The sequence below is a fragment of the Protopterus annectens genome, chromosome 13.part0 (genome assembly GCF_019279795.1).
Source record: "Protopterus annectens isolate FY-2018-M chromosome 13.part0, PAN1.0, whole genome shotgun sequence".
In the NCBI taxonomy this organism is placed as follows: domain Eukaryota; kingdom Metazoa; phylum Chordata; order Ceratodontiformes; family Protopteridae; genus Protopterus; species Protopterus annectens.
Window position 1 is genome coordinate 751,556,659 of NC_056747.1, and position 23,037 is coordinate 751,579,695.

The 23,037-nt window shown below is 39.9% G+C and overlaps 2 protein-coding genes across 3 annotated transcripts in view; one reads left to right on the top strand and one right to left on the bottom strand.

Annotated features, from left to right (window-relative positions):
• CRYBA1 (crystallin beta A1) overlaps positions 1-23,037 on the top strand; it is a 1,100,222-nt gene that overhangs the window by 876,126 nt on the left and 201,059 nt on the right. The window lies entirely within an intron of this gene.
• The window catches only part of NUFIP2 (nuclear FMR1 interacting protein 2), a 952,263-nt gene continuing 950,210 nt past the window's right edge, over positions 20,985-23,037 (bottom strand). The window contains exon 9 of the mRNA XM_044054448.1: positions 20,985-21,168. Coding sequence (XP_043910383.1) covers positions 21,000-21,168 — 169 coding nt within the window. The 3' untranslated portion in view covers positions 20,985-20,999. The remainder of the gene's footprint in view (positions 21,169-23,037) is intronic.

Genomic DNA, 23,037 nt, shown 5'->3' on the forward strand with positions numbered 1-23,037 from the left:
TCATTAGCAGATTACAGCCTTAATTTTCTGCATTAAACTAGCAGATGACTACACAACTACAGTGGAATCAAACCCAGGTTTCTTGCATGACACCTGAGGATCTCATACTTTACAAATATACTTAGGGAATACTTTATGTGAATGATGCACAGTCACTTACCTCTACATCAGCATGGGTCTTTCTGATATTTTATTTTTATGTTTTGTGCTCTAAAAAGCAATTAAATCCTAAAGGAAAGTTGGAGTTTAGCTGTCATATAAAATTCTTCTTGTGCAAGCACAATGCAGGGAGACAAACAGCTGGGTTCTATTTGCTGGGAGCAAAGGTTCTATTTTAAAGTAAAAATGAATATAGTTAGTAGTGTATGCGTGCATAAAAATCACTCTGAGCTTCTTTTGTTAGATTTTAATGTCTTATTTTCACAAATAGCTGCCATGCTGACTACCATAATGAAGTGATTTTGTTTCTTTAATCTTCAAATCCGCTTCACAGAATGGACTGATTTTGTTTTTTTTCTAACAATTAGTTACATTACAGTGCTATGAGCCAAGCCTTTTATAATGTCTATGAAATCAGACTCGTGCTTCCTTTCAGCTTAATTGCTCTGGTGTGTGCTTACTTCAAGCTTGTAAAAGTCTGACATGGGACTGGATTCAGAAAGAAGCTTGCCATGAGTGGTAAGTGCTTCAGCAAAAACAGACCATTAGCTCAATCATGGAAAATAGAAATCCAATGACACATTAGCAGCAATGAGGAAAGACCTCATTTTTGGTTAATCTGCCTGTCTCTGAATTGTCTGATTATTGCAAACTGTTAGAAACAGTTTGTTATGATAATCACTGCTGGCGGCCCATTCATCACCCCCCCCCCCCCACACACACACACAGATACACACACATTACGCATCCCCATACCGCTCGGCTACTGCTGAAGTTACAGAATATCTATGATTTTTAGGTCTTTTAATTACTTTGTCCCTCATCACAGACCATTATAGTTAGTCAATAATGCAAGATATCAGAATTTTATATTTCTAAATTACTCAGAGTTTCCTTTGTGCTGGAAAATTTGTTGTAGTATTAACTTTTTACATGAGTTAGATTAATATTTAAAACTCCCTGATGTCTAGTGCCCCCCAATATTAGGCTGCACTTGTTAGTCTAGAGGAGTGTAGAGGTATGGCAACCTGCCCCCCCCATACACTCAGACATTCATTTATTCATACACACACACACACACACACACACACACACACACACACACACACACACACACACACACACATACACACACACACAAACACACACAACTATTATTATATTAGGGTCTACCACCTCTGTTCTTTTATTTATATGTTTAGTAACCAGTGAGGAGAACAGACCCTACAGGACTACGTTCAGCCACACTGCAGTGATATAGAATGAATACATATGCATATAAATGAGTAATAGTTAAACAAGTCACAGTTGTAGGGTAGTTAAAAATACACGCCCGTATTCTAAACCAGTATTTATTGTACTCCAGTTTGTCTGCACTGAGAAAAGCCAACTCAATCACACTGAACGGGTACCAACACCACCTTCTCTAACTCAGACTGCAAGGCAATCATTCTTTTTACAGTACAGTCCTTTCATCACAGTAGAGATACTACCCTACTGCTTACAAGTAGGCTAAAGTATGGGTTATCTGGAGTGCCCAGATATCCAATGAGGCTTGGAGGATATGCTGTAGGAAAAATGAAAGACCAGTTTCAAACTGTAATCAAGAAACAGACTTGCCACATTCTTAGTTGCAAATGCAAAAAATAAATAAATAAACAAATACTCAAAATGCAGGCTCCAAAGAGTTACTTAGGCTTTCTTGTAGCCTTCAAATAAGCCACCCGAAACAGCTCTAAAAGGTAAAATGATCTTTTTCTAAAAAAAAAAAATCATAGGATCGGAAAAATTGAACTTCTCAGAAATACTTCAAGAATTGTCTATATATTCTGTTACATCCAGGTTTCTTAGAAAAGACCTACAGCTTATCTATAAAGCAGTGTCTAATCCTGCTTCACTTGTAAGTTAATGGCATGAATGTACTTATAGAGGAGCTAACAATAGGTTGGTGAATCTAGTACTAAAGGCATACATTAACAAAACAAAAAAATGATAGCTAATTTACACAACTTCAAAGATTACCAAATCATTGCCCCCTTAAAATCAGAAGTCAGTCATTAACATTCTTCAAAAATAATTTTGATACATTATGGGAAGAAGAACCTATCAGCATCAAGTGATAGCAGACACATTTTCAGAATGCCCGTATGTTAAAAAACAAAAGATGACTCTATGAATAAGACAAAACCATGGGAATAAAAATATTTTTCTGGGGAGAAGTAAAAGCCTTAGAGGATGGAGTAAGGCTTTGGAGAAAATATATCTTTCTTCCCACAGTAGGTCCCAGAGTACATTTGCTGACCAGTATTTCAAATAATATGCTTTCTGTCAACTGTCTGAATTATGATGGCAACTTTGGTCTTTGACATCAAGAAATGAAACAGAAGTAGATTGAAACTTCAAGAGAATAACTTCTTAAATAGTAAATATTATTTTTCGCCATACCCTTAAGCAGAAGAAAATAAAAATGGATTGCTCACATCCACAGTTCATTAAACTGTGAGCAAATCCTCCACTAAACTCGAGCTCACATAATTAATGTTTTGTTCTCCCTCATCCTCAGTTCTACAGATATATGAACGATAAACCTTCTTGTTCACAGGTGTTATGACTTTAGCTTGACTGAAAGCTGTAAAGCAATTTCCTTGCTTTTAATACTAGCCAGAGTTGTACAGAAAGTGGTAGTGGGTTAATTTATGGATTATTTATGGATCTACAACATTTTTTAAACATCAACAACATAGTTTTCAGCAGGGGTATAATACCCTGACTGCCACTGTGCCACTGGACATAGTCTAAAAAATATTACGACTATAATCTGAACAGTGTACTGGGTCAGTCCTCTTCTCTGACTTCACTAAAGCTTTTGATTCAGTAAGTCATGAGCTGTTCATTCAGAAACTTCCATCCACTGAATCTCTGAGTCTCACTAGCTAATACCAAAGTCCCCTGGCCAAAGGACTGTGAGATTACAGCTCAAAGATGATACTTCTGCTCATGTACCATCAAACATGATACCTCTAGTCTGGTACTATTGCAGGGATACAGACATACTGGAAAGCTCTGTATGAGGTCACACCATTTATTCTGTTTATTATTGCCCTTAAAAGTATTAGTAAATGCATATGTGATTTTATATGTTGATGATCATGCCATCAATAAAAAAACTGAAGATCTCTAGATGACATGGTGGACAGACTTTGACATGAGCTTGGGGGGAACTCTCAGTAAGTGTCTATGGGAAAAGGTTAAAACATGGAAAAAAGGTCCATGCATGCTATTATTTTCAGAACACTGCACAGGCTTAGAATAACAGACAGCCATAAGAGAACATGCAGTCCTTCAAAAAGTCAGGAATTTGGTTATATCCAACTCTCTTCAACAGAGTATTACAGTTTACAAAATGTTAGATTAACAAATTAACGTCTGGCTAAATACAGTTGAATGAAATCCATTCAGGTGAACATTTGTGTCAACTTTCCTCAATGATTCAGCTTACTGTAATTAAATATAAACTGGCTAACACGAATTTGGCTAATGCTGCAGTTTGCTTTCACTAGAATGAATTGACTTGAAACACACTCCCAAGTAAGGGATTTTGCCTCCGCACACTTACTTTAATATTACCAGCATCAAATTTATATCACAATAAAATGTGAGTAACATCCTTGAAAGTAATTTATTTTGGTATCAGTTAAAGTGTCAGACAAATGCATGTGAGTCATTTTAAATAATACCCTTATTACTGGATCATCTGTAATCTCAGAACAGGTTATAAAAGTAATGTGCTTCAGCATATCTCCCTCAGTACAGACATAAGTGAAAATATTTATTCAAATATCATTTGGTCAGTCCTCTTCTGCCAAAGTCATAAAGTCATTTGGTTAGTTACTTATTCTTTAATGCACAAAGTTCCTGGTAAGCTGGTAATGCACAAAGTTCCTGGTAAGCTGGTGTCTACCTTAAAAGTAATAGATGCCCAAGTGCATAGCCAGCACGTTTACTGGAATGTCCATTCGTATTCTGTTGGCCGAGTACTGTTGTCTAAGAATGTCCAGTCATCTCTAGCCAAACTTTTAAGTTTGCAGAAACTCTTTAATGTACCCACCACGGCCAATTTCTCTGAAAGTTAAACTACCCATTTAGAAAACAAAGAAGGATTTGGGGATGATGATCTGCTTAATAGTAAACTACCAAAATAAGACTCACTTCCCCATGGGTGCCAAAACCATAGACCCAGGGGGAGGGGGAGCCCCCCCACACGTTTACAGCTGCAAGACCTGTCGGGAAAAACTAATGAAATGGAGTTTTCATGCTAATGTGGATTCGTGTGCGGAAGTTAAACTAACTGAACTAGCTGTAATAATTCTCTTATTGCTCTGTGTTACAGGAATTATGCTGTCGCTGTTCTGTTGGTGCTGCCAGTGCCAGAGTCATGCCAGGAAGGAGAGTTTAGTTATTTTATTTGTAAGAGTTATGGTGTGTGTGTGTGTGTGTGTGTGTGTGTGTGTGTGTGTGTGTGTGTGTGTGTGTGTGTGTGTGTGTGTGTGTGTAAAACACCCCAGTTAGGTATACTTGGTGGTTAGTGTTACTCAGGCTCAAACAAGAGCCTGAATTCTCTACACATACCACCACTTGTGATTCAGGGAGTTGAGTCCATAGCTCTCAACTGTCCAGATTTTCACTGAATATTTGGCTCATACTTTTGGTCTGTTCCTCTTAAAATTTGTGGTTTTCTGGCAAATCAGTGAGAACTGAATTCACTAAATAATGATAGCCCTTTAAGTTTCAGTCTTCCTGTCTTTCAGGAAACACACGGTAACACAAAACACTTTATTTTAGCAACTTTCTAAGATTATACAAGTAATATTTAAAATGTGTCCCTGGTTTTGCCCCCCCCCCCAAAATATATTTTGGCTTTTTCCATATTTCTTGTGCTGTGAAGTTGAGAGATTTAGTTGAGTGCCAAGTGGATTTTACAAGAAGCTGAGAGCTTTGGGGGAAGAGAAGTTTAGTGCTACTTATGCTAAGTTGTTTGCGTTGTCAGTAGCAAAACAGGCAGTGTACTTGCTCGATGCAGAAGGCTGTGGCTTCTAATTCCACAGTATGCAGATGGAATGCTGGTACTGTACTGTATTGTGCTTTAAAGGGAGTGGATGCTGCAGTCCTATGAATGTTCTCCTTTGGAGGAGTTACCTAGTAACTATGAACCTGAGATCAGTTTGCCATCCATTCCTCATTGCAAAATTACTAGCTTATCATTTTTAATGTAGCATAGGCAATTTATTCTTCAAGGGTAACAGGCACTTTATTTGCAGATGAAACAATGAAATATAAAAGTGTTTGCTAGCAGCAACCTCTTCATTAGTTACAGATCCTTTCAATGTGGAATTATTTAGATACTCCTGCAGAGATTTTACTGATATTGGTGGATTGTAATGACAGAAGTTTGAGTGGCCTTTTATGGTTGAAATTTTCTGAAATAGGTAGTTTTTTTCATTATTGGTTCATACATTTTGTTTCATTGGTTAATAGAAGACTGTTCCAAACTACAAATTTAAAATATTTTCTAACAAGTGGTGCTGTATTATACAAGGAATATAATTTAATACAATCAGGTTAATACAACCAGGAAGGTGAATCAAAGAACGCAAACATGTATGCTTGCTCACATGATGCAGTTGATCAAAATAGGGAAAGAGGCCAGTCACCAATGGAGTCCCCCAGGGTTCAGTGCTGAAACATTTTCTGTTTGGCAGATACATCTCAAAAGTAAAAGGAAATACCAAACGTCTTTGGCCGACTAAGTTTGAGATGATTGCAAACTAGGAGCAGTTATTGAGTCCCCAAATTACTTAACCATCATTTTTATTTATTTTTTATTTTCATCTCTAGCCAAACTTTTAAGTCTGCAGAAACTCTTTAGTGTACCCACCACGGCCAATTTGAGATGAGTTTGAGATGATTGCAAGCTAGGAGCAGTTATCGAGTCCCCAAATTACTTAACCATCATTTTTATTTATTTTTTATTTTCATCTCTAGCCAAACTTTTAAGTCTGCAGAAACTCTTTAGTGTACCCACCACGGCCAATTTGAGATGAGTTTGAGATGACTGCAAACTAGGAGCAGTTATCGAGTCCCCAAATTACTTAACCATCATTTTTATTTATTTTTTATTTTCATCTCTAGCCAAACTTTTAAGTCTGCAGAAACTCTTTATAACCATCATGCAGGAAGGTTTGTCCCAAACAATAACTGGTGCCAGAATCATGAATTGAAACTAAACTCCAAGAAATACATCATTGTATCCTTTGGGAAGTCATCTAATCCAGGGAACTGCCAAATTGACAATGCCCCCTGAGAACTGACCCAGTTGTTTGGCATTTGGGAACTTGTGTGCACAGTGACCTAACTTTTGACCAACATATGCCCAGAGTCATAAGAAAGTCTTTCTATATTGCACAGCTTATAAACAAATTGATTGTGACTACATCTAGAGATGTTATTGCCCCCTTTTACAAAGCCCTCATTAGCTCACTCATTTTGTATAATGCCCACTTTGCAGACCCATGCAACAATTGGAATATCCACAGATACCTTGCTAAAGGGATACAAGTCCTAAACAATAGGTCTTTCATGGTCCACCTCAAAGATTTATCACTATACTCAGTATCCTACAGAGTGCTTACAGGTGACGTGTCTGGAATACAAGGCATCCTCCAACCTAATACAGATGGACCTACTGAACATCAACATGTCAAATGGCATCAGAAATACTCAGTCCAGGTATCTAAACTAAATGTTGTGGAGAGATGGATATATATCACAGAGGCTATCACTGTTCCAGAACATACTATCCATTCAAGTAAAACAAAGCTCATCCCTGTCCGTATTCAAATGCAACTTGGATCAAAGTGTGGGTAATAGAAAATGTACTCCAGGATTACCCCTGGTGCCACTAATGGATAGAGGCAGTTCCTAAATGCTGCATCCCTTAGATGGTGCCCTCATATTATCTATAGTTTGATCACATTTATTCTCACTAGGGCTACTATACAATTATCAGCCGTGGGATAGGTGAGACCAATCAGGAAATGTTAATTCAAGCACCAAAAGGGAAACTGGCTAAGCTTAACATGTCCTCTAAGTGAACCTATGTTGTGGTAGTAAATAGTTTTAAAACATTGCCCTTTTTAGATCACTAAGTGCCCCTGTCACCCTCCAACCCCCCCCCCCCCAGTCTTCAACAGTTTCCGGCGCCTCTGCACTTCCCACAAGTAGGCTTCACCACCTCATACTGGATAGACAGAAAAACAAACAACCTGCACCCAATTTTGGATGACATACAGAAGGACAGTGATTGCGCAGAGTGTAGGGGTAAATACAGCTCTTGGATGTTATGACAATTTCCCTGCTAAAATCAATGGCATGACAGGGACTTGCTGCTGCATAGGGGACAGTAGCAGCTATCTGTTAAGTAGAAAATATAGCAGGTGACTGTCAGAACATAATTAGTAAAAACTGATGCATTCCCATAAGCAGACTTTGCAAGAGGTTAGACACATGTTGAAAGCTTATGTTGTTAGTCATCATGTCTCTTTTATCTGTGGAGAAAAGAGGTGTGGCCTGAGGCAAGGTACTGGCAAAGTGACAATGGTCATAAGACACACAGACCTTGGAATACCTACAAATCTATGAATCTGATAATATTGTGATTTGTACTGCGCAATCATGTTAAGCAGCTATAAAACAGTATGAGATCAATAAATGTCAGTCATGCCAACGCAGTTATGCTATGTACAGTCTGTTTCATAAGCGCTGTTAAACTCTATTCTTTTCGCTAAAGGCTTATATTGTTACTGCATTTGTGTACATATAGTCTAAGCACACTGGATGGACCATGGTTCTTAAGTATTGACACTGTATACTAATATTTGTCTCTAGGGATCTGTACACCTACTCATATAACATAGAAAATTAAATTAGATGTGTTATTTTCGTACTCATTTCAGAGTTAATTCTGAGACAAGTTCAGCAACCAGGGGATTTCTGGCTTGGCTCTCTGCCCTTTCCTTGGCAATAATTTACAACAATTTATGCTGAGTCGTGAAAGCTGCAGGGAAGGCTGTTTGTGTTTCCCTACTGACAGCAAGGGGATAGAACAAACCTAGTGACTGGCATATGCTGGAGTGTACATTAGTGCTTGAACTGATTAGTTGCTCAGATAGTTTACGTCTCCCTCTGTTGATAGGACTGGAAAAATAAATCAAGTGTAAAATCCAAAACATACACAGGAACGACAACAGCAGTCACATACAGAAGAAACGTATAAATCCACAAAGCGAACAAAAATCCACAGTTATTGCCGACACCGTAGTAAAATATGTTTTCAGGACTGGAAAAATAACTGTGTTTGAAACACAGATGCTAGTCTCATAGAGATGGTATCCCACCCATGAAAATAACAGTGGAAGCAATTTAGTGGTGTACTGAAAAGGCTACCTCATTCCTGAGATGATGATGTTCTGAGAAAGAATGTGGTTATGAATATTAAATGTCAGGTCCTGGAACCCATGCTATTATATTTAAATCATACCCTACTCTGGGACAGTAGCAAATCATTCAGTCTGGGATTTATAGCCTATGAGATTAACACAAAACCACATTTTGTCAATTATCCTAGTCACCAAACAAAGTAAAATCAGTAAGTAAACAAATAAGTAATGCTTTGATGCATCATATTTGCCAGCTTCCTATGGTATTATTAACCAGGTAGCTGTAAACCTCTGACAATGAGTCATGTTATATTATATATTAAACAGCAGATATGTAGATGATGCACTGTGGTTTGTATGAGGTTTGCTGATCTGTTTATTGTTTTCTATGCCCCCCCCCCCCCCGGCCCCCAGAGTTCCATAAATTGACAAGCATGACTAGCAATGTAATGATCTGTACATTGACAAATGTGTGCACTTAATGTTATTTGCCGTTATTATTTTTGCTCTCTCTCTCTCACCTGCTGTGGGCACTCAAGCGTTCACATAACAGCATTGGTTGAAAACTAAAGCATGTGCCATATTTTGTCTCTGTATTGATAGTGAACCTATCACAATATTGCTTCCAGTAATCAGATACTAAATAAATGAAAAAAAGGTGCGGTCTACTTCTAAATGCTGCTGTAAGAGCTTTATGTGTCATAGTGTGCACCATCTGATGGCCAGTACTATCCGTCGTCTCATGTCTTTATTTGCACCTTATAAATTCCCTTTGAGGGTCACACCAGGACATGAATTCTACCTAGAAACATCTCCCTGTCTGCAGCTGCTAAGTGACTTAAAGTAAGAAGTCAGAGGGGACATTGACGGATGTTTGCTGGCTCATTTCTGTCAAAATAAAATGTTATTAGCAGCATTCATTACAGATGAACATATCAAGGAAAATCTCATAGAGCTATATTTTAGTACTTGCTTCAAAACTTCAAATCTAAAATGCTTAACTCAAGCTTTGAAATGGGGAAAAAGTATACTTTACAGGATGGATAACTGTTTTGGAATGAAAGTGAATGTGGTTAGCTTTAGGTTTATGCAAGCATTCAACTGTCCCTCTTCAAGAGGATATGTGTGTCTGCAGGTCAGCGGTTGGCAACTGACTTTGCCGGACTTTGACAGGAGGGACAGAGTGAAAAAATGTTTGTTATTCTGCACCTATAGACTAATGGCTCGATTCCAAAAGACTTGCTCTCCACTAACATTGAGAGCAGGTGTTTTGGAATATGGTCCACATTGTAAGCCTGTTTATAGATAGGCCTTACATTGAAGTAAGTTACACACTGAAGTAAGTTACATACACTGAGAGCAAGTCTTCAGGATTCAGGGCAGACTTATACTGAAAGCAATGCTTTTGGCATCTGGCTATATATATATATATATATATATATATATATATATATATATACTTTATATATATATATATATATATATATATATATATATATATATATATATATATATATATATATATATATATATATATATATAGGTTCATAGGTTTATACTAGGCTATCTGCCCTAAGGCATTTATAAGCCTAGCCCAAATTATTGTGGCTTACGCCACCCCTTATATGAAAAAATACTGTGCCCATTAGTTTGTTGTGCCTCTGTCCAGCAGTGACCCAGAGATGATTCCTGGGGTAAACCTACGATCTCCCATCCACAGGTCTAGATTTCTCTTGAACAGAGTCAGCGAGGTGCTCTGCCTCACATGGACCGGGATTTTATTCCACAGCATAGGGAGTCTCTGAGTGATAAATCTATCCCTCCAGCAAGTCCTATTTATATCCGTGCTAAGGTTTAAGTCGCTTGCTCTAGTGGTTTTGGTGGATTTGGATTTTTTGAGGTGGAGCATGTCCATTAATTCCGGGTTGGACATGGCCTTGTATGTCAGGCACATGTCACCTCTGAGCAGACGGTATGCGACTGAATAGAGCTGGAGTTTCTTCAATCTGGCAGCATATGACAGATTTTGGAGTCCCTTTATCCTTTTGGTGAGGAACTTTTGGGGTCTCTCCAATTGCTGCAGATGTCGGGTGAGATACATCCCGAATGGGGCATTGTACTCGATCATTGGTCTGATAAGTGAAGAGTACAGGGGAACAATGACCTCACTAGATCTGGATGTGAATCCCTTCATGATCAGGTGGGCAATGTAGAAGGTCTTTCTAACCACTTTAGCAATGTGAGTGTCAAAAGAAAGGCCACTGTCAACCTGGGTCCCCAGGTCCCTGATAACCTCTTCTGTGCTTAGTGGATTGCCACCTATATGGTAGCTTGGGGTTACCTTGTTTTTCCCGAAGGGTATGACTATACATTTTTGGCGTTTAACTTCAGGCCATGGCTCTGGCACCAGCTATCTGTTTCAGTGAGTCCCTTCTGAAGGATATCCGTGTCCGATGCACTTTCCACTATGGCCCAGTTTGCAGTCATCTGCAAACTTTGTCAGCCAAAGTCCTCCCATGTTGGCCTGTACTTCTGAGAAGTAGATGCCAAACAATAGGGGCCAAGGACCGAGCCCTGTGGGACACCACTTGTGACCGGCTTGGAGTCTGACACAGCGCCAGCAACTCTAACCCTGTGGGTTCTGTCCTTAAGCCAGTTTGCAACCCATCTTGTGACATATGGGTTTACATTTAAGCTGGTAAGTTTTTCTACAATACCCGAGTGGGGTATTGTGTCGAAAGCCTTTGCAAGGTCAAGGTAGGCTGTATGGACTGCCTTTCCCTCATCAATGGCCTTGGTGACTATTTCAAGAAGTCGACCAAGTTCAAAAGGCATGATCTTCCCTTGACAAAGCCAAACTGGGTCGGGTCCAATGTCTGCAAGTCCCCTATATCTTTGTTTATGAGCTCCATTATGATCCTCTCCATAGCTTTGCAGACTAGACTTGTTAAGCTTATGGGGTAATTACCAGGGTCCGTGAGGCGCCACCTTTGTGGAGTGGGACCACAGTTGCCGTCGCCACTCCTTGGGCACGTATCCTGTGGTAAGGCTGAGATTAAACAGCTGCCTTATGTGCGGGTTTAATTCCTCATTTAGCTCGTGTAGCACACAGCCGGCGACACCATCCAGTCCCATTGATGCTGTGTTTTAGCTTTAGAGAGAGCAGCTTTCACCTGCGCATTTGAGATGTCCGGGAGGCTACACTCGGCTGGGATAGTTATCTCTCCCTTAGTGAGGGAGAGGCAGGTGAAGTTTGCACTGAACCTGTCTGCCAGTATGTTGGCAATGTCTGTGGGTTCAGTGATTTTTGTATCATTTTGGACTAATTCTGAGCATGTCTGTGAGTTTCCACCCAGGTTCCTAACATAGCTGAAAAAGGCCTTATGATTGTCCTTTGAATCCATGGCAATTTTTCTCTCAAAATTGGCCTTAGTTGATTTTATGAGTGCTCGTATTTTTTTACTAATAATGATCAGGGGTGACTTCCCTTTTATGGATTTTGTTCTATCATGTAATACCTTTCTCCTCTTATTGTAAAGTTTGTTAATGGCTGGGGTCCACCAGACTGGACGTTTGCCCTTTGTGGAAAGAGTCTTGGTTTTATTTGGGATTGCCTGATCCATGCAGTCCTGGAGGTGTTCATAGAAGGCATTTGTAAGGGCTTCCGCAGCTTGGGTTGTGGTTTCCTCTGACTCAGGGGCCTTGAAGGATACCACACCAGTCTTGAGTAGTGTGAAGTTTGCTTTAGAGAAGTTCTTCACTATGGTCTTTTTTGTTTGGGGTGGCGGCGGGATGTGGATTTCCAGTGAGATTAGTTTATGATCAGATCTCACCAATGAGGGATATACTTCCGGTGTAGAGCATTTTGTCCCCATGTTTGTGACAATGAGATCTAGTATATTTTCTCCTCTCGTGGGAACAGTGACTAGCTGTTCCATGGCATTTGAATTTATGAACTCCAGGAACCGTTGGGCTAGAAAGTTAGGGCTTGAGTAATGTTCCCAGTCTATATTCGGGTAGTTGAAGTCACCCAATATGATGGTGTTTGGAGATACATTTATACCCTCCAGTGTCTTCAGGAAGGCTTTGTGGGGTTCCTGAGTTTGAGAGGGTGGCCTGTAGCATGCTACAATTTGTAGAGCAGTTTTGCCTATGGTTAGTTGCACCTGGATGGTTTCGAGCTTCATGCGTTGCCACCAACCTGGAGGTGTGAGTATCCTTTATGAATATGGATACACCCCCTCCTTTTGTGGAGTGGTCCGGGTTTTGGGGCCGGAACGCATGATATGAGGTAAAACCTAATAGTGCCGGGGTGCTCTCAGGAGCCTTGAACCAGTTTTCAGTTACAGCACAGACATCGATGTTCTCCATACTGAGAAGGGCCTCGAGTGCGTGCATTTTGAGATTTAGACTTCTGGCATTGAGCAGCATTACCCTCAATTTCTTCCCATTTTTGTTTTCTAGGGTGGTAGGTTTAGAATTTGAGCCTTGCCTAAAAAAGGCACTATGGGGTGGCAAGAGCCTTAGCCAATATCCGGAATCCCAGGGGTGACAGGTGCAAGCCGTCCCTTGCGAAGCAGCGTGGCTTGTCAAGCATGTCATCCCAGGCAGACAGACACTGGATCCCCTTTGAATGACACCAGACATTAAGCCAATTGTTAAAGCTGATCATCTTGTCTCTATATTGTGGCATCATTCTTGGTGAAGGAAGGATACTGCTCAGGGTTAGGGTCATACCTGCCTGGGCTACATAATCAGAGAGCTCCTCTATGTCTCTTTTCATGCAGTCCAGGGAGGTGCGTCTCAGGTCGTTCACACCAGCATGGACAATGACTGTGTCATATTTGTACTTGCTGTGGAGTGACCCAGTGGTTGTGTTATGTGGCGGAATCTAGCGCCCGATAGGCAGCTTACTGTGACCCTCTCCTTGTTCAGCCTGGTGAGTGGGACGTCAGTGTGTCTGACTATGGAGTCACCTATGACAAGTATGTTTGGTGTTGTATTTGGCCTTAAGGGCTGTGACTGCTTTGCACACTGCTTTTGTGGTTTATGTGTTGCTTGTGGGGTGTCTTGAGGTAGCAGTTGTTTGGGTGTCTGCTTTGGAGGCCTCTGCTGTTTAGGTAAATTTTTACTCAGAGCCTCCGAGTATGTCTTTGTGTGTTTATGTGTTTGATTCAGTGGAGTGGTAGCATTATGTGAGGCTGGTTTTGTGGTGTGTGTAGTTGCCTTCTCCTCCTGTCTGGTCTTGCCAGTCCTGAGTTGAGAGAGCTCAGCCTCCAGTTTGGCTAAATAGCTGCATCTCTCGCAAGTATTTGTGTTATGTGGGAGGAGGAGAGGGTTGTCTGTGTACATGAGGCAGTTATAACATTGCCTCAAGATTCCCAGATTCACCAGCTGGACCGGAGAGGAGATTGACAACTGACCTTTGGACATGCTAGAATAATATTGGGAAATCCTTAATTGAAAACAAGGGCCAGTGGGGAGTGAGGGTGTAGTGCTTTTAATTTTTAGTGCTGACTTATATACATACACACACACACAAAAAAAAAAAACACTTTATGCATTGCCGCTTAGCTAGGGTTAAACTATTCCTGGCGCCATAAAGTCTACTCTTCAAATTTTCCCTTAGAATTAGCCAGTTTTTTTAGTTTTAGCCCTCAAATCTGTTTCTTTGAGCTCAGCACTTGTTCAGAACTCGTAAGCACTAAATAAGCTACAAATTACTACAGCACTCAACTTTCCTCACTTGTCTAGAGGAAAACAGTTTTTAGTACTTAATAAATAAGCACCTATCCAGGCATGTCTAAGGGTCAGCTCCCGGTGTTTTCTCCTGTCTACTTGATGAATCTGGGCATCTTGGGGCAATGCAGCAAATGCCTCATGTACACAGACAACCCTCTCCTCCTACCACCCAACACTACAACCTGTGAGAGATGCACTTATATAGCCAAACTGGAAGCAAAGCTCTCTTCACCCAAGACTGGACTATACAGTCAAGAGGAAAAGGTAAACCCTTGCACCACACCACACTCATCACACAGTCCCTCAAAACCTACACCACCAAACCACACACGTAGCAACACAAAACACACACCTACATTTGCAGAGGCTCTCAATAAAAATCTGCTCAAGCCACAGAGACCTCCAAAGCAGAAACTCATGCAACCTCAACCCCCCCAACACAACCCAAATGACACATAGCCCACAAACTCAATGTGCCACTGAACCACAGCCCATAAGGCATAACAACGTACCCAACACTCTAGTCATAGGTGACTCTATAGTCAGGCACACTGATGTTCCACTCACCAGGCTAAACAAGGAGAAAGTTACTGTCAGCTGCCTGTCGGGTGCCAGGATCCGCCACATAACGCACGCATTCAGGTCACTCCACAACAAGTACAAATATGACTCTGTCATTGTCCATGTTGGTGTGAATGACCTGAGACGTACCTCCCTGGACTACATGAAAAGAGACATGGAGGAGCTCTCCGATCTTGTAGCCCAGGCAGGTATGACCCTAGCCCTGAGTAGCATCCTGACATCATCCAGAATTATACAACAGTACAAGGACAAAATGATTGACTTCAATAATTGGCTAAGCTTCTGGTGTAATTCTAAGGGGCTCCAGTATCTGTCTGCCTGGGATGACATGATCAACAGACCACAATGCTTTGCCAGAGATGGCCTGCACCTGTCGCCCTTGGGACTCCAGATACTGGCTAAGGCTCTTGCCACCCCTATAGTGCCTTTTTTAGGCAAGGTTCAAATGACAAATTCACCACCGTAATAGGTACAAGAAGCAAAATCTGAGGGTAATGCTACTCAATGCTAGAAGTCTAAACCTCAAAATGCATTCACTCGAGTCACTCCTTAAAATGGAGAACATCGACATCTGTGCAGTGAAAGAGACCTGGTTCAAGGCTTCAGAGAGCACCCCTGCATTACCAGGCTATAATTAATACCACACCTTTTGGCCACCTAACCTGGACTGAAATGCTAAAGGTGGAGGCGTGTCCATATTCATTAAGGATGCCCACACCTCCAGGCTAGTTGCTCAGCATAATGCATCCGGGATTATCCAAGGGCAACTAACTCTGGGCAAGACCGCAATCCAAATTGTAACTTGCTACAGATCCCCCACCATGTCCCAGGATTCCCCCTCCTCATTTCTTGATACACTGGAAAATATTAGGGTACAACCCAACACTCTAATAATGGGCGATTTCAACTACCCCACCATTAAATGGGAAAACTATTCATGTACCAAATCTTTTGCTCAACGTTTTCTGGAATTCATAAATTCCAATGCCTTGGATCAACTTATCCACACCGCCACCGCCCACCAGGGGCAGCAATATCCTAGACCTGGTCATTACCAACATGGGCGCCGGTGTTCCACACCCGAGGTCAATTCTTCGTTGGTCAGATCTGACCACAAGCTAATCAGCCTAGACATTCACATCCCGCCCCAACTCCGCATTAGGGAAACCACCGTAAATAATTTCTCCAAAGCCAACTTCACGCTTCTTAAGACAGAAGTGGCAAACTTCACGACACCCATGCAGACGAACAATAGAGGTACGACTGCTGAATCCTATACAAATGCACTTTATAAGCACTTACACAAGTGCATGGATCGTGCTATCCCTAACAGAACCAAGATGCTATCCTTCAAAAAAAGGAAGTCAATCTGGTCGTCCCCTGCCATAAACAAACTCTACCACAGAAGAAAGAAACTGTTGCAAAAAAGAGTAAAATCCCATGATTGGAAGAACTCCCTGGTCAGCCTCAGTAAGAAGCTGAGAACCCTCATAAAATCCTCCAAAGCTATTTATGAAAACAAAATCGCCACTGATTCTAAAGACAACCACAAAGCATTCTATAGCTATGTCAAGAATCTCAATGGCAACACTCAGATCTGCTCTGAATTTCAGCACAATGGCACTAACTATACAGAACCAACTGATGTTGCCAACATCCAGGCAGATAGATTCAGTGCTAACTTTACCCCCCACCCCCTAAAGGGCCCATATCTGTACCGGAAGAATACAACAGTCCTGTAATCACAGCTGCAAAGGTAAAAACCACACTCTCCAAAGCCAAGAACATAGCATCCATGGGACTTGACAACATCCCAGGCTGCATTTTACATGAACTACAGAATGAACTGGTACCCCACCTAAGCACCATGTTCAATCATAGCCTCACCTCAGGCTTTGTGCCCACAGAATGGCGCACAGTGACGGTTATCCCACTCCACAAAGGGAGAGCCACCGTGGGCCCTGGGAACTACCGCCCTATTAGCCTAGCGAGCCTGGTCTGCAAAGCCATGGAACGTATTATCATAGAACTTATAAACAAAGCCACTGGTAATCTTCAAACTCTGGACCCCACCCAGTTTGGGTTTGTAAAAGGCAGATCATGTCTCCTAAACCTGACTGATTTCTTTGAAGCAGTCACCAAAGCCGTAGACTAGGGTAAGGTGGTTCACACAGCCTATCAAGATCTCACCAAGGCTATTGACACCATTCCCACTCTGGAATTATAGATAAACTCACTAAACTTGGTATAAATCCCTATGTCACAAGATGGGCTGCCAAATGGCTCACTGACAGAACCCACACTGTGAAAGTAGCAGACTCCAAATCCAACTTCAGACCAGTGACATATGGAGTACCACAGGGTTCAGTCCTGGGTTCTCTCCTGTTTGGTATCTACTTTTCTGAAGCACAGGCTAACACAGAAGGTCTTTGGCTAATGAACTTTGCAGATGACTGCAAACTAGAAGCCATAACTGAAACTCCTAACGATGTGGACATCCTACAAAAGGGCCTCACTGAGACAGATGCCTGGTGTCAAAGCCATGGCCTTAAGCTCAATGCCAAAAAGTGCATTGTCATCCCCTTGGATAAAAACTCTGTACCCATGAGCTACCACATAGGTGGTAGTCTACTTAACACTGAAAGTGTGATAAGAGACCTTGGGACACAGGTGGACAGTAGTCTCTCCTTTGATAATCACAGTAGTCAAGAAATCCTTCTACATGGCACACCTCATCACAAAAGGTTTCTCATCCAGGAAAAAAGGGGTCATTGTTCCCCTCTACTCATCATTCATTAGACCCATTATAGAGTACAACGCCCCTTTTGGTATGTACCTCACAAGACATCTACAACAACTGGAAAGGCCTTGAAATACCTCACAAAGAAGATTACTGGCCTCAAACAGATGCCCTACGCAGACCGTCTCAAAAAACTCCAGCTTTACTCCATTGTATATCGCCTACTCAGGGGTGATCTCTGCCTAACATACAAAGCTATGTCAAACCCAGAGCTGTTGGACATGCTCCACTTAAAGAAATCCCAATCACTCCGAGCTACATGCTCTAGGGACCTAAATCGTGAGACCACAATAAACAGAACATGCTGAAGGAATAGATTCCTGTCCCAGACACTTCCCATACTCTGGAACAAACTACCTATCTATAGCAAACAAAGCTCCTCATTAGCACTCTTGAAGAAAAATATTGATGATTGGATGGGAAATAGGGATTCACCCCGGGGATCACCTCTGTGGCTCTGTTCAACAGGGGCACAGGAAAATAATTTTCTTGGCTGACGAAAGCCAGGGTACCTTTTTGGCTAGGCTTGTATAGGCCTTAAGACCAATAGCCTAGTACCTACCTATGGACCTATATATATATATATATATATATATATATATATATATATATATATATACATACATACATATAATATATATATATATATATATATATATATATATATATATATATATATATATATATATATATATATATATATATATATATATATATATATATATATATATATATATATATATATATATATATACACACACACATAGATATATACACACATACATATATATATATATATATATATATATGTATATATATATATATATATATATATATATATATATATATATATATATATATATATATATATATATATATATATATATATATATATACATTTATACATATATATATTATATATATATCTATATATATATATATATATTTATATATATTATATATACATTTATACACACACACACACACACACACACACACACACACACACACACACATATATATATATATATATATATATGTATACATATATAATAGAAATAATTCAGAGTAACGGTGAGTGTGGAAGAGAGGTGAAGAAGAGAGTACAGGCAGGGTGGAATGGGTGGAGAAGAGTGTCAGGAGTGATTTGTGACAGACGAGTACCTGTAAGAGCGAAAGGGAAGGTCTACAAGAGGGTAGTGAGACCAGCTATGTTATATGGGTTGGAGACAGTGGCATTGACAAAAAGGCAGGAGTTTGAGCTGGATGTGGCAGAATTAAAGATGTTAAGATTTGCACTGGGTGTGACGAGGGTGGACAGGATTAGGAATTAGTATATTAGAGGGTCAGCCCAGGTTGGAAGGTTTGGAGACAAAGCCAGAGAGGCACGATTACGTTGGTTTGGACATGTGCTGAGGAGGGATGTTGAGTATATTGGGAAAAAGATGCTAAGGATGAAGCTACCAGGTAACAGGAAAAGAGGAAGGCCTAAGATAAGGTTTATTGATGTGGTGAGAGAGGACATGCAGGTGGTTGGTGTGACAGAGCAAGATGCAGTGGACAGGAAGAACGGGAACAGCCGAAAGAAGATGATGATATATATATATATATATATATATATATATATATATATATATATATATAGATATATATACACATATATGTATATATATGTATATATATATATATATATATATATATATATATATATATATATATATATATATATATATATATATATATATATATATATATATATACACACACATAAGCTTTGTAGTACATAGAAGGCTGGAAACACATAAAGGCAATGCTGTGGGGAAAGTAAGACCTAAACAAGAAATGTTTCTTCTCACTAAGGAGTGTGCAAAACAGCAACAAAAACACAAAAAAATTTTTAGAAAATATTAAGGAACAAATACAAAAATTGCACAAGCAAAGAGTTACGAGCATGCACTGAAATGGCACACATAGTGATGTAACTGTTTATATAAATGATATTCACTATGAGTTGAGTTGCTGATACAAACATGACACAGATGCAAAATTATTTAAATAACATTTTATTTTTGCAAATAATGTTCATTTCTTAGTACAGAATGGCAAATGGATGGAAATAAAAACCATAGGTTTGTGGATGTGTAGCTGAGGTTGTTTTGAAGAGGTGTGCATCCCTGAGAAAGGCACAGCAAGCAACACATGTATTAATTTTTAAATGAAAAGAGCCACTGTGTCACTGTGTACAGTTCATTACAAGGTCAGAGAAAATAAATAAAAGAAAATCTTTTACTCTGCTATGAAAGGAGCCAGCTGATGATCTATGTCCATGGAATTAATTTATGACCCTGAATCTTGACCAGAAAAAAAAAACTAGAAAAATGTAGCATGCATATCTAAATAAGTGTTTACCCACCTGCCGGGGTGATTATGTACACATTTAGGGCATACCTCCCATGATTTAGCCACTCATTTTAAGATCTACTGCCAAGTAAAAAAGCATTGTTTACAAACGACAGCTCTGTTCTGGATGCAGGATTCATAGGTGAGCAGGCAGTAACAGATCTGAGAAGTTATTTCCATTCAGTCGGATCCAAGCTCGAGAAAAGCAATGGACCTCAGTCAGTTTTTGTCTCAAGAACCAGCTCCATCACATAACAAAGCCTGGCAGTGGGATTTCCCACTTTAACTTTAACACAACCCAGCAGTTCTTAATTCAGAACCCAATAAAGATGTGTATGTAATTATTATTACAAAAAGGAACTGCCATGTAAAAATGCAAAAACTGTACTGTAACCTAACACAACTCCTTTTTTTTTATTTCCCTCACACAATGAATATTATAGTCAGGATGAGAAATGCGTGGGAAATCCAGGTAGATGGATTTTTTTTACTGGGGTTAGTGGTACCATATATATTCCACAGTGATTTGGTGTTACTCATTTCTATGATATAGGTCAGCCCCACAACATAATAAAAAGATCCTATTAATGACACAGTAAGGCATGTTTGTTTTCACACTGTACTAACAGCAGAATGACAGCAGGGGATAGTGTCACCTGCAGTGCTCTAGATGGCGCCAGAGTGACTCTGAGAAAAAAGTGCTGCTGTGACCTATGTCTTCTTTTGACATGGTGCTTGGTGTCTGTGGCTTTAAAACAAAATGCATTAAAATGAAGAGAGCAGCCCAAGATGAAACATGATAAGAATGTCAGTTGAGACATTTAATTGCTGAACTCAAAGCAACCTCTCTTATACCACTGCATGTCTTTTACCCGCCGCATGGATTGCACCTGTGGGTGGTTGGCTCCCCACTCATTCCAGTGTTTATAGGGCCCAAACTCAAACACATACTGGTAGCCCCTGTAACCAGGATACTGATAGCCAACCCACCTGAAATGAGAAAAGAAAACACAACATATATTAAAGTAATGGCAAGTGAACCAGATACAACCTATGTTAAAGTAATGACAGGTGAACCAGAAAAGTGAATTTAATTTCAGTAAGGAATCAAAATCAGAATTACAAACTAATGTGACACAGATAAAAAGTAAACTCCCTTATTTTATTTCTCTTGCTCAGAGATGTGCTGACCATGCACTACTGACAACTTCGTAGTAAGGAAGTGTTATGATGTGACTCCATTGTAAAATGAACAAAAAAAAAAAACATAAGCAATTGTCAAGTCCAGCTGCTTTGCCTGAGCAAGTGTGATTTAAACTCAGATGTTCCTGGCAAGTGACTGTAATCTGTAAATACTCTGGGTCACTTGCCAGGATCATCTGAGTAAGTGACAGTAAATACTCTGGGTAGTTTTTTTTTTCTAAAGCAGTACTCTACTGAACTCCTGAGATAAACTGTGTTTGACTACTATCAATCAGATTAACATAACTGAGCCCCCAATACTCCAGCTAACGACTGATCTCTGACCCCCAAATCCATGCAAATAAAAAGTCTCTCTAATGGTAAAGTTGGCCTCCCTGGTAAGGCATTGGCTTGCTTCAGGGGAGGTCCAGGCAAGTCAGAATTTCTTTTGTTCTACTATGAATTTCTCCCCATTCATTACCTGCTGACTGTGAGTTCAACCCTCTAACCCGGGAGCATCATCCAGGCAGTAATCAGGTTATTACCTTACCCTAACTATCATGGCAGCCTTGGATAAGAGGGAAGTCCCATAATGTCAATCCAGTGATTCGAACACACTCTTGCATGCTGCATTGTAGGTCTTGGGCTGTTGCTGCACACCCAACCTTCACTACGTGACAAACTGTGCAGCAGGCTGGGCTGCTTCCTCCTTCTGGATGGGAAAACCGCCAATGGCCACTGATTCCCATCCTTCCCACCTAGATGCTCCAGTGCAGGGGCTGCTTAATGAACCAAGGTCATAATTAGAGTTGCATCTCAGCGTGTCATGAAACAGGTACTTAACAATCATACATAGGGAATTTAGGGTAAACAAACAAGACATGTCTGTAAGGAGATCACATCCTTCTTATTGTGATCACTTATTCAAACGAAAAGGATGTGTTATTTAAGGTTCTGCTGCTGAAAATGAACTTTAAAAGTTACACAAGCAACACTGTAGCAGGAAGACCTGCCAATGTCCTAGTTTATTCAGGACATCAAAGTAGGATGTAGTGAAATCATTGCTTAGACAAGCCTTAATTACTTGTTTGATTAACTGGTAAACAATTGTAAGCAACTAGTTAAGTCTGAACTGTCAATTATCAGTTTGGCAGGAAACTAAATCCTATACAATTGCTTTCTAACGTTTACAAAGCAAAAAAAAAAAAAAAACTGGGGCCTTTGACCCTTTATAGAAACAATAGCTGAAATTCATGTATATTCACAAACACATTGTTAATGTGATGCAAATGTCCCTATTAATAAAAATGAAACAACAAGCATTTGCACTGTAGTTCAGTATGATATCCAGACTTTTAAAATGAATTTTCAGCAGCAAAACCTTAAAACAAGCATCCTTTTGGTATGTGTAAGTGATCATAACACTTTAAATTCTTTGCACATGATTTTTAAAATATTAACTGCATGGTATTGTTTTATGTGTTGTTAGGCTAAATGCCAGAAGACAGCAGTCAGTGACGTAAGTATTTTACTATAAAATGATAGATAAAGAATACCACACCAAACCATTTAATAGTTATTTTAAATGTGCGCAAGTGTATATTTCAATGCATCATATGTCTATTCTATATAGGAAGAGACAATGTACTTTACTATCTATGACACTTAATGAGTTTT